This window comes from Sardina pilchardus, chromosome 18, assembly GCF_963854185.1.
Source record: "Sardina pilchardus chromosome 18, fSarPil1.1, whole genome shotgun sequence".
Lineage (NCBI taxonomy): Eukaryota > Metazoa > Chordata > Actinopteri > Clupeiformes > Clupeidae > Sardina > Sardina pilchardus.
In genome coordinates this window covers 7,907,003-7,919,760 of record NC_085011.1, presented here as the reverse complement: position 1 = coordinate 7,919,760, position 12,758 = coordinate 7,907,003, and the positions used below count along the sequence as shown (strand labels likewise).

The window sequence follows — 12,758 nt, the reverse complement described above, 5'->3', positions numbered from 1 at the left end:
CAAACATCATACTGTAATATATAAGTATATAATATAACCAACATCAGCTTGCAGCAGCCTGTGTCCATAATATAAGCTATCTTTAAAATAAAGGTCAATGTGTCTAAACAGTGTGGCCTAATAAAAGTAGGCTAATTATGCCATACAGCCTACATTTCTTATGTCATTCTTGACTGAGGAGGACCAGCAAAAAAACAAACAAAAAACACAGCATTACTTCTTCATTTCGAAGGTTTGGCTAATTTCTGTGGATTTGTTTTCTTTGTGGGTAGAGCTAGCTAGGCTATCTCTTCATTATGCTGACAGGGCATAGGCTAATCAGCTTTCAGTCTAAATTTGGCAAATTTACTTTAATACCGTAAGTTGTGTTAAGGTAACCATTAAGGAGGTAATTATTTAACGTGATTGTTAAATAGTAAAACTCCGAAATGTTGGCTAAATTGTGTAAACGATGCGGTCGGATCATAGACCAAACATGAACGGCAGCAAGGCGGAAGTTGGGATCAGCTGATAGAGGATAGTCCACTGAAGCTTACGAGTGTTGGAGAGCCATCTTCCCTATCGGGGAGAGAAAGAGAGTGAAGGGGGGACGAGGACACAATTTGGGGATCCCGGCTTCTTTCAGTGGCACAAAGACAGTGCAGGAAACCGGCACGGACACTGGTGTGATTCTGCAGAACAGGGTGTTTTATTCATGTCAAGACAAGGATGTGACGGGAACTTGTGGAAGATCGAGCGAACGAAAGACAAGCTTTTGAAAATACAAAGGAAGAGAAATACGAGAGGGTAAAACATTAGCATACATTGCGAAAATTGTGCATTGACAATTCAATTAGATATGTGTATCATTGGTTAGAACTTGTGAAAAAAATGTATTGTTCAGTTTACTGTACTCAGGATGACAATAACGCAGACTTGTCAGTAACGTTATAAACAGCGAACCGTTTTGTTTTCAGCAACTACAGTTGGGGTATTGGATAGGATTATGACCATTGGGTTACACGGCGAATGGTTCTGATATAAAATGATTATATGTTATCACCTTAACATATGTCTAAAATCAATATTGAGATAATTTGACATCTGTCGGGTGTCTCGATTGACAACTACTGTATTTGTGTTTACCAAGCTAGCTAACCAGCCAACTATTGGCTAGTTTAGCTAGCTAGGCACCTAGCTCGTTTCTGTTATGTTTAGCCTTTAACGTTATAATGGGCAAAGCTGCTTACTCTCTTTGCACTAATTATACAAGATTCCGCTTATGCAATCAATCAAAATATATAAGTATTTATAATGCACTAGCATTGATGAGTGAAGAAAGTGGACACCAGTAAGGAAAGGAAGAGGCAGTTTACCTTCAAGGTACTAGCTAGCCGGCTAACTTAGCTAGCTTTGAATACTCTTCCAATCCAACACAAGGCAGACCAGCTTAACTCAGCTGAATGAAGAACCGTAGGGTGAGCTTTTATGGTGATCCTCACGATTGTAGTAATTTTCGACACAGTCCATATGTTTCTATATTTAACGTTTCTATAGTAGGCAGATATCCTTTAAGTAACAAAGTCACAGCTGTCAAAGCATAATTTATCAGCGGATTTGAAAAGTAAAAGGGGTGCCGTCAGTGAGACACTGCCCTACTATTTCAACAGAATATAATTTAGGGCCACATTTCAGAATGTTCTTGTAATAACGTCGCGTGCGACTCTGAAAGCCATTTAAAAGCCAAACACAAACTAGTGCATATTGTTTGTTGCATCAACATGGTAGGCTATTTAAAAGTCAGCAACCAGAAAATATGTTGTTTTTCATTCGTGTTGTAGGTTGTTTTGACAAAACTGCCAGTTCCTTTGAGGATATTATAGTGTCGTTCATTTTCCATACATGACTAGTGGTTATTAGAGCAGGATACCACTTTTAAAGTTGTCGAACCCAAGTAGCCTAATGAATAAATAGTACTGTTTCATTGTCATTTTTCCCTACAAGCGAAAAGGACATATTATAAGACGCACATGCTTTATTCCTAGAACTGTCGAACCAAAAATCACAAGGGCTAAAGTTTTCGTCGAGGGCTGTGGAGTTTCCTCCCTGCAGTGTTTTGGTTGTGGTGTGACACCCCTCCCCCACTTTAGACTGGAGTCCACGGCAAGTGTGTTTCTCCTGTGTACTGTCAGTAGTTGAAAGTTGTACTTTTTTATTTTTGTGTCAAGGGTTCACAGTCCTTAGTTTGCCTAGTCGTACTCCGCGGATGTAATGGAACTAATGTTCGCGGAGTGGGAAGACGGAGAGCGATTCTCCTTCGAAGACTCCGACCGGTTTGAGGAGGACTCGCTCTGCTCTTTCATATCCGAGGCAGAGAGTCTCTGTCAGAATTGGAGAGGGTGGAGAAAACAGTCCGCTGGGCCCAATTCTCCTACAGTAAAGATCAAAGGTGAGTTGAACCGTTATGTTGGAAAGTAAAGTTTGAATGGAATAATATATCATATTTCTTATTTATCTTAAATGATTAGCTTCATATGGATATAATCAGATACACATTTAAATGAAACCAATAGGCCTATCCATTTTAATAATGGAAGGGAATGCCATGCCATGCACTCTTCTGTAGTAGGCCTAGCAGCTGTATTTTTCAGAAAAGGTAACTATGGTTGCAGTCTCATGAGATAGTACTTCAGGTCCTCAGCTCTTACACAATTCTGACAATCTGTAATGCTGCCCCTATACTGCAGGTCTTATAGGTTTCAGATGTTTTAATTGAAGATGGGATGGGTTAATCTGATTTCCAGCCTTAGTTACACATACTGACCCACTGGTACTATGAGTCATTCACCAGAATGTACATCCAACTGTTAAACTGTAGCTGGGGATCAATAAAGTATCTATCTATCTATCTATCTATCTATCTATCTATCTATCTATCTATCTATCTATCTAGCTGTGTAAATAGCATATCATAGGAATGCACTGATACATTTCTTGAATGTGACTAAGTATTTACATTTGTGTACTTGCTGATACTGAGTACCGATACCAATGTTTCTGCCAGACAAATGAGTAAAGTTAGCGTAACAACGCAATTAATATGAAGACTGCTATATTTTTATATTTTTTTCTGCTCTGTCTGTTGACATTAAGGCTAAAAATAAATAGAAATGAGTATCAAATGAATTGCGTAATAGTGGGCAGTTTCAAGACAAAAATAAAGAAAACTTTCTGTGTAAAACAAGCGCCCACTCTGACAGTGTCTTCACATTTCAATTAAATAAATTGTCATCAAAACTATTTTGCACTCCACATCTCCACGTTATGTCTCTATAGACACTCAAATCTGACAGGGCAACAAAAAGACACCGTAAGGCTGTAGACATCTATGTAAAAGAGGTGCGGCTCCTTTAAGAACAACTTGCGTAGAGTGTCACTGAGTGATAGAGTGAGCAAGAGACAAAATGCAGATTAATAGCTAGAAGGTAGAAGAGGGAAGTGTGTGACCAAAGCAGAGTTATGCATAGTTTAATGCATAAGGAGACTTATGCATAGTTTCTTGGTCATTGAATAAAGCTGCAATTTCCCGAACTGAAGCTACGTCCTGCGTCTGCCTGTTGCTTGCATTAAAAGTGAATTAAGTACTGAATGGTATTGGACCATTTTATAATGATCTGACTACGGCCTGGAGCTGAAGCTGCGTAGATCCTGCTAGTTTTTGAAGTCCATAGTGCAAGTCTGAAATATGCGTGGCGGCAGGTGACAGTACATGAAAGTATAGCGGCAGTTTATTAAGTGTGGCAGCGACTTTTCATGAGTACGACAATATGAACATAGTATCTGTCTAGTATATTGAATGCTGATTGGTGCCTCCCTAATTGACAAATCGGACCCCCCCCCCCCCCCCCATCTGGACCCAAGTACAATTTCTCTCTGCCAACACGTCTGTTTATTTACTGTTCTTGAATTCATCCTCCAGTCACCCGTAGAACAGAAGACATTCTGTGGCTGCTGCACTTTGTTTTGGTTGTTAGAGCATTTCCCCCCCTCCAGCCATTGTGTAATAAAGCCGGCCCACGGGGGTCAATGGGGTTGTTGAGATTCCTGGTGCTGCCGGAGATACTTCTGGAGTGGTCTGCCCCTCTCCGTGTTCTCGTAGGAAAGTTAAGGCTGGACCTTAGCGAGGCTTCTGTAGCCTAGCCGTGGGGCTTATAAGCACTGAAGGTGAGAGCTGACAGAAGTTTGCAAGTTAGACTGCTTGGGCCAAGAGGCATTTATCTGGAGAGCCTGCCAGGAGCGAGCGAGCGAGTGAGTAGGTTGGTGGGGGTAGTGGTTGTGGGGGTTCTTGGGGAAAGGGAGGCCATGTGTGGTAGTGTTTGGATTGAAGGAGTGGTGGGGGTTGGGTGGAGCCCCCACGGCTGTAAAAAGAGCTTTGTCTTATGCAGGTCACTGCTTCAGAGCAGGGGATTTTGGTTAGGCAATAAACCCCCGTATTTTTTTGAATCTGCATAATGCTGCAGATCTTGCACAGTGGACTTAACCAGCAGCCAAATCCCATCCCCCCCCCCCCCCCTCTACTTCAGCTTCAGTTTGAAACTGTTCATAACACCCTTCCACTCGTTTGGGAACAGAGGCAATCTTGTTATTTAAGACTTTTGCTACTTGCCAGCCACACACATCTGCCAGCTGTGTGCCATTTATCTTTTTCTTATAATTATTTTTCCGCTCTTCTTGCTTTTGAGACTTTTGCAGCGACAAGTTGCACGAAAGGCTGTGCCGTGCCATGGATATGAGACGCTCAGCTGTGTTTCACCTTTTCAGAACTCAACAAAAGCCCAGCTGCTAGATGGCTCTCACGCCGCGCGCTCATTGGCCAGCCTGCATTTAGTCACCGTATGACTGACCGTGACTCTACCACCTGACTCACTGAACACCCGCGGCCCCCTGCAACTAATGACACACACACATACACACACACACACACACACACACACACACACACACACCACACAGAGACACATAAATCTATCACACACTGGGACACACGTACACACATGCAGAGATGAGTCTTATGTGCATGGACCCCTCATGCCATAAAGGCCAGGTGTGTGTGTTCAGCAGCCGGTAATGAGTAGAACTGTTTAAGTTCAGTACATGCAGCCCTTTCTTCCCAGACTGTCATATTAAACCACACACTGATAGCCTTGAAACGCGAAAAGGCTTCATTTCACATGAACATATTTCTGATCCCCTGCCATTTTCTGAGTCCAATGCCCCCTCAATGTACTATTCTCAATGTACTATTCTGGCCTCTGATTCATCCATAGGCTCATCTGAATTCGACCTGTGTGTCTGTCGGCCAACGTGTAAAGATGCCCACAGGCAGGAGCTGGCAGTAGGGGGGCAGACAAACACAATGCCAGCCATTGAGGCCCAGCTGCCCTCTCACATTCATGGCTGTTTTCAGAAAGTGGGGCCTCCGTTCTCCTGCGCGGAGAAGTGTCAGTTGAGGACACTTTGTTAGGGAGTTTGTTGTATGACTCACACAGCTACCGTGCTGTAAGGAGTCATTTAGTGTGTTTGGACGGGCAGAGTGTGACAGCGTTACGTTTGCATTCTCATTTCGTATGCTTTGTTTGTCCCCAGTGTCACCGTTGTTTACAAACACGGGGCCTTACCTGAGTAGGAAAACTCTTGGGGCTAGGGCACATCTCAAGGCCCGATAAGTGAAGCGCTCTAGTTTTCCACTGCTTCTTTACTGCATTCAAAACAACAAAGATGATCCTTCACCACACTTGTGTGTGAAGCACTAAAAGGGATTCGAAGAGATTTTCTCCCCGGTAGCAACTGTTTTCATATAGCTGCTTTTTTTTTGCCCATGCTCGTGTCTTTTGTCCCTTGCGGATGATGCATAGCCTTGTCCGTCTGATGAATCTGTGTTGATCTGGCCACCTATGGTCTGTGTGTGACCTGAAATCCAAGTGGCAGCACTGAAAGAAGGCCATGGAATGGATTGCAACGCTGTTGCCTCATCTAATTATACATAGCCCCACCTCCTCCTCCCTCCTTGCAGTCTTTGTGGTGTTTAAGGAGTCCTCAGCATAGATGTCTGTATGTACAGCGATCTTGTCTGTGTCTGCCTGACGGTGTGTGCAGGCTTTCAGGGGTCTGTGATGTTGTAACTGTAATTCACACAACACTTAGTCAATGGCACTTTGTCAGATTGGCAGCAGACCTGACAAAAAGAGAGAGTCCTTGAGGCCAGGTGGTTTTATGGCTGTGTGGTGGCCTGTTTTTGCGTTTGAAGACGCTGGTTGCTCGCTCGCTGCCCCGCTCTGTCTGGGGAGCAGGAGGTCATTCGAGTCCAGAGCGTCTCAGGAAACCCAAGCCCTTCCGGGGCCTGCCGGGGCTGGGGAGGAGGGCTCTTGTGGCGGCTTGGCAGCTGTCCTGATCCTATCCCCTGTGATGTCCATCATGAGGGAAGCAGCTGGTACCAGTCCCACTCAGATTGACTGTAAAGCCGCAGGACCATCCTTTTAACAGGCTCTATGGCCTTCCTCCTGCCCTGCCTGCCTGGCCTAATCTGTGATGAATTCATCTGAATTGCTGTTGAGTGGGATGATGAATGGTACTATTTAGGCAACTGAACCTCATGCCTTATATAGACATAGGCAGGCCAGGGGTTGAGGGAGTATGAGTGTGACTGTGCTGGAAAGTAGGAACCATTAATTTTTCTCATGAGGGCTTCTGGGGTTTCAAATTGAATGTGGTGGTGAAAGAATATGCATTTTTATTTGCAGTAAATAACGGATATCACACTGCTTTATTTAGTCTTTTTTTTCTCTCTCAGTCAGTGTGTCATGCTTGTTTTTGCAAATATATCAAACCTTTCTTTCTTTCTTTGTCTCTCTTTCTCCCCCCTCCCCCTCCCCCCTTTTTTCATGCAGATGGCCAGGTAATCCCTCTGGTGGAGCTGTCTGCCAAGCAGGTAGCGTTCCACATCCCATTTGAGGTGGTGGAGAAGGTGTACCCCCCTGTGCCAGAGCAGCTGCAGCTCCGCATTGCCTACTGGAGCTTTCCAGAAAATGAGGAAGACATCAGGTGGGGATGGAACCGTTCAGTCTCTTTGACTGATGCCTTTGATGGCTTTTTTTTTTTACGGTGACTAATGGCAGAAGTAGAACAAAATACACTGGATTGATGATTATAATAACATCCGACACCATGTGGGCATCTGCTCACATTGGTTCTTGACACCGTTTGTCTTCAGACGCTTTGTTTACAATATTGCTGAGCTAGGACAGGGCAGTTAGAGAAGCTATTTCACCCTGACCTTTGACCCCTCTCCTCACCCCTCTCTACAGGCTCTACTCCTGTCTGGCCAATGGGAGTCCAGATGAATTTCAACGAGGGGAACAGCTCTACAGGATAAAGGCCGTGAGAGATCCCCTGCAGATTGGTGAGTGTGTTGTCAGGTCCCCCACATTTCCAGCCAGGGATGACGAGGTTTGAAATAACAAACTGCACTTTAACAGCAGGTACAGAGAATGATGTTTACCATCTATGTGGCATGACTGGATTTGGATGTGTCGCTTCAGTAATGGAATCTTACATTGTTAAAGCAAAACTAAAGCACTTTTCCTCTGTCACACATACGCTATTTGTTTATCTAACAAATAGCGATGTCCACAGACAAGGTAGAGTATGTTGCATGATTTAATGAAAGTATGATGTATTGCAACATCGTAGAAAGTCAAATTTGTAGTTTTTTTATGTCTCACTCCACCCAACTAAAGATCCACTACTAGATCTGGTAAACTTACGTAGTGCGTTTACAGGCGATAGAGAGACGCAAAGTGAATGCATAAGTGCTGTTCACCCTGTTACGAGATGAGGAATTTTATGGTACAAAAAATTCTTTAGTGCTGCTTTAACATAATACAGTAGTTGCAGATAGTCATCATCACCAAAATGTGCAAGTCTTTGCATGCAAATCCCCCTTCTTCTATGTCACTCAAATCTGCCATAAGAAAGCACACAAATATTTGTTTTCTCTAAACACCAAATGCAAAATAGCATATCAAAAACAGTCACAATCTCCATGCACGATTTTAACCTTCACAGAGGGTAAACATAGGTCAAGAAAAGACATACGTCAGTCAAAGTTTTATTGGCATGATCGCAAAGGACACGCCGAATCTCGTCAGACTTGTCAGAAAAAAAGACAGCTAGCTGTCAACGCTGTCAACACCGCAAAGAGCTGCCTCTCTCCCTTTCAACCTTAAGCAGATCTTTGGCGCCCACTCTTCACATGACTTCACCTTCCCTCTCTCTGGCCCGACGCCTATCATAGTATGCTATTGTGCTTGTGCCGAGTGGAGCCAACTTTTATCTGGCTTTATTGCGCTGGCAGAGTCTGGGCTCTGGAGGGACCCGAGGGCTCCGGCCTCCCGGCTCAGGTTTCCCCGGTGTCATTGTGATGGCCCTGCGTGGATCTAAACAGTCGAGTTATTCTGGGCCCGAGCCGCCTTTGGCAGGGAGAGCTGTGTGAGAGAGAGGGAGCGCGGCCGGCTTCGGCTCCAGCTTCGACTCCGACACCAACGCGGCATCAATGGGGCCAATTGTTGGGAGTATTTGGGCCGAGCCCCAGCTTGCCTTCCCACAGCTGGCCGCGGTTGGGGTGTGGGCCGGAAGACGGCTAAGAGGGGGGGATGCTCTGGCCGAAGTCTGACCCCTCTGCCTGCCTGAGCCGTCGGAGGACCTGCTAACTCCACATGGCTCAAATCTGCATAAGATAAACAGCTAAACTCACAAATACGTAGCTAAGTCAGAGCTTGACATAATCGTGCTTATTAATAATAATAAACAGCTCAAATCTCAGATAATTCGCTACACCTGAGCTTGACATAATCATGCTTATTATTAAAATAAACAGCTGAAATCCAAAAGAAGTAAAAGCTACACCAGAACTTGACGTAATCGTGCCTATTAATGGATGCTAGGAGCAGTAAAAAGGCCATCCTGGTGGTGAAAAGTGCATCTCAAGTGAAATTTACCCAAATATGTTCCCTTTAGCTTTATTGTCCCCAACAATAACTCTCTGAATTAAGATAACTGTGCGTACCGTCCATTGAATATTAATCGTTGGTTTCTTTGCAGTCATTCCAAAAACTGAACCAGCGACCTCTCCATAGAGCATCTGTGACAGATGCTGAGTTTCCCCCGTGTAGCGTAGAGCCCTCTTGGCCTCTACATGTTTGCTCATCCAGATTATTCCAGCTCAGGTTCCAGGATGTGCTGGGATTACAGTCGGTTTAGCGGCACTGGAGGAAGAGGAGTGAGTGTGTGATCATAGGACGGCAGCCTGCATGTCCTCAGCAGCTGCCTAGGACTCAATAAATGTTTGGATGGGAGCGATTCCTAGACTCTGGATGATTTGGTTGTTGAAAAGTGTCTTTTCAATTTGATATAAATAGACATAAGAAAATCCATGTCACTCTCTCTTTTTTTTTAAAAGCAATTAACAAAGCTTTCAACCAAACATTGGCCATATGAAAAAGCTGCCAATCGTCAAGGCATCACACCTTTCTCTAAGTGTCAATGTCTGTTTTAAGAGTCTGACAGAACTCTGACACAATGGCAACAAAGCTAGAGGAGAGCTGTTGTTGGGTGACCATCTTCTCTACTGGGCCAGAGATTTGTGAAGACTGTTGATCCAGTTGAAAAGCTGCACATTTGTTGAAGTTATTTGAGGCAGTGCATGTGGAAAATGTGACAGTTCGCATAATGTGCTGGCAGCAGTGATTGACAACAAGCATTCACAAATACCCAAGGCCCTTGTTGCATAGCTTCTGTGTTGTGGTGCTTGTTTGCCAGCTATTTAAACTGCATGAATAGAATGCATCGCGACACATAAAAGTGGCAAGGTTCCTTTGCGTGAAGCTGGACATACTAATGGCCTCTGTGGTTTCCATGACAACGGATGCGTAAACGAGGCCTGTCCATAACTGAGGCTGAGTGTGTTTACTGGTCCGGCGTGGCTAAGGGGCAGTCGGACTCCACCGCTGGCCAAGCATGCCCCCGAAACCCGCAGGCACTCTTAATGACCTGACTATTAATCCATAAAAAAACACATAGCTGAGATGCCAGCTGGGATCAGTGTAAGCGAGGTGAAATGCCCTCAGTCCTCTGGGGGTTGTATTGCAGCTCGTTTGTGCCCCTGGAGTTCCCACTCGCTTGCTTTTTACAAGAGGTTTTGTGCAAAATAAAGTCCAGGAATAAAAAACGAAAAGGAAAAAAACAAAAACCCTAGACCCTGTAAACAGCCGAGCCTTTACAATTCCATTTGGGTGACTTGCCTAGTGCCCAGCTGCCCACCAGGGGATGTGTTCAGTCCTAGAAGTGTAGTCCATTAATCTCCTGCAGGCCTGCACCTTTTAATCACGACAAAATATTGAATGTCACCTCAAAGCCGTGCTCATCTGTTTTCTTCGTCTTAAATCGCTTTAGTGTGTGTGTGTGAGAGTGTGGAGGTCTGTGCCTCTGTCCCGGTCTTTGGGGCCTGTGGTCGGCAGGGAGGAGGAATTGGGTCAGGGAAGGGAAGGGAAGGGGGAAGGGGGGAGGGGGGAGGGGGTGTTTGGCTGCCAGGTGGGAAGAGAGGCATGGGAGATGATGTAGGTAGGACTTGCCACGCTGCAGAGGTTGAATATGGAGCAGTGGGGCCTGGAGTCCGCTGTCTAGATCCCCTGCCATCCCCCATCCCCCAGCCTCTCTGCTCCCTGCTCCCTGCTCCGCTCTGGCTCACTAGCTAGCAGAACACTGGCTGTTGTCCAGTGGGTAAAAGCTTTTTGCCAAAACCTCCCTACCCCTCCCCAACCCACACATGCACGCATACACACACACACACACACACACACACACACACACACACACACACACACGCACAGACACACAAACATCCAGTTTTCATCTCTCTCTCTTTAGCTCCTTTCTATTTGTGCTTGAAAGTAAAATCTCTTTAATTTCCTGTCTAGCTAGAAAGGCCCATAGCCACGGGTCTGCAGCAGGGTTGCTAATAATACCATTACTACCGTTGCCTCCGTGCCACGGAGCCAGGGCAAATGGGTTCACTTCTCCAGGGCCGCCCCAGGTCTCTTGTTTATGCCCTCAGTGGGGGAAATCTGTCTGTCCGTGCTTGTGAGTTGTGGGCAGTGGCAGTGTACCGGACTTATTAGGCGTCTGATGTGTTGCCCGTTTTGTGTGCCCATCCATCACAGGCTTCCATCTCAGCGCCACCGTGGTGTCCCAGCAGGCCGGGCAGTCCAAGGGCGCCTACAATGTGGCCGTCATGTTCGACCGCTGCCGCATCACTTCCTGCAGCTGCACCTGTGGCGCCGGGGCCAAGTGGTGCGCCCACGTGGTGGCCCTCTGCCTCTTCCGCATCCACAACGTGAGTCACCCCCACACACACCTCCACCAACCGTGTGTGTGTGTGTGTGTGTGTGTGTGTGTGTGTACTGTATGTTCTGTATGTCAGTGATTTATGCCCCTATTATTTCTGTGTCTGACAGTGAATGTACTGTATGTGTTTGTGTGTCTGGTTTGTGCATGTGTATGTATGTGTTTGTATCTGTATTTTTCTGTAGGTGTGTAGGCAGGGCAGGATTGGAATGTCCTTTTTAGAGATCACTCGGTAATCATCAGAAGATGAGACCGCATTATGCTGTCTTAGTCATTCAAACAGAGGTGGCATCAGTCCTTAAATTAGCCACAGAATGAGTCTCGAAAGTCATTTTTAAGTGACAAACGTCATGTTTGGTTTCTACCATTTCATAAAATCCACACTTTTAGCTGTATTAGCTTGAATAGGCTGAAATCAGTTTTGACTTAAGCACATTACTGACAACTGACAGTCCTTGAGCTCAAAATGTTCTCAAAAACATTTAGATTATCATAAATGGCTCCAAAAATACTCTTTCGCTCTCAGAGTGAAACAACGCAGTATGTTAAACGCTTATCATATCAGATGTGCCGTGTTCTGATGGCACAGTAGCGTTCTTCATTCATGGCTCAGCCTCTACGTGTCCCAGTCATTCTGCAATACTCCGGCAGCCCCATTCACACTGACAGGGTCCCACCTACCGTAGCGTCGCTGCCGGCTTATTTCGGGGGGGACCCCCATTCCACCTCTGTCAGTCTAATAAGAACAGGCCCGCCGTGATAAAAGCATATTAATTCAGCAATACAACTGTAGTGTAAAATGAGGTTATGCCTCAAGAAGACCCCCCCCCCCTCCTCCCTCGCCCCCCCCCCCCCCGCCCTCCTCCCCCCTCCCCCCTCCCCCCTCCCCCCTCCCCCAGGTCTGCGAGGGCGGAGGAGTGGATCTGTTTTGTTCTGATAGCTCCCTGTAGGAGGCCCACGGCGTGCCAGATACCGCGCAGGCATCTGATGAGCCTGTGGGTGGTAACGCGTTCGCATGTGAGCTTTGCGTGTTTCATGTTTTCTGTGTGTGTGTGTGTGTGTGTGTGTGTAGGGGGGGGGGGGGGGGTTCGCTTATGAAATCGGCTCCTGGGAGAATTGTTATTGAATTCAGTTTTTAGATGTTTGAAATAAACATGTGATATGCATGATGAGATCTCAACCGTATTAAGTCGCTTCATTTTTCGCATGTGTTTTGAAGTTGGTTTAGATTATGGCTTCAAGGACATTTTATTGCTGTATAGTAGATAACATTGTGTTTCAAGGGCTTGGATAAATTATGAGATTCCACCTTGTTTTTC

General features: G+C 45.6%; 1 protein-coding gene across 7 annotated transcripts in view; it reads left to right on the top strand.

Moving 5' to 3' along the window:
- The first annotated feature begins 507 nt into the window (after positions 1 to 507).
- Positions 508 to 12,758, top strand: part of zswim8 (zinc finger, SWIM-type containing 8) — a 35,411-nt gene continuing 23,160 nt past the window's right edge. For 3 of the 7 annotated variants that reach the window (XM_062518987.1, XM_062518985.1, XM_062518984.1), the window contains exons 1-5: positions 510 to 786; positions 2,208 to 2,428; positions 6,927 to 7,080; positions 7,344 to 7,438; positions 11,256 to 11,428. In XM_062518987.1, coding sequence (XP_062374971.1) covers positions 2,251 to 2,428; positions 6,927 to 7,080; positions 7,344 to 7,438; positions 11,256 to 11,428 — 600 coding nt within the window. In that variant the 5' untranslated portion in view covers positions 510 to 786; positions 2,208 to 2,250. Of the gene's footprint in view, positions 787 to 2,207; positions 2,429 to 6,926; positions 7,081 to 7,343; positions 7,439 to 11,255; positions 11,429 to 12,758 lie in introns of all 7 variants that reach the window. The other 4 variants (XM_062518986.1, XM_062518982.1, XM_062518983.1 and 1 more) reach the window with 3 other exon arrangements.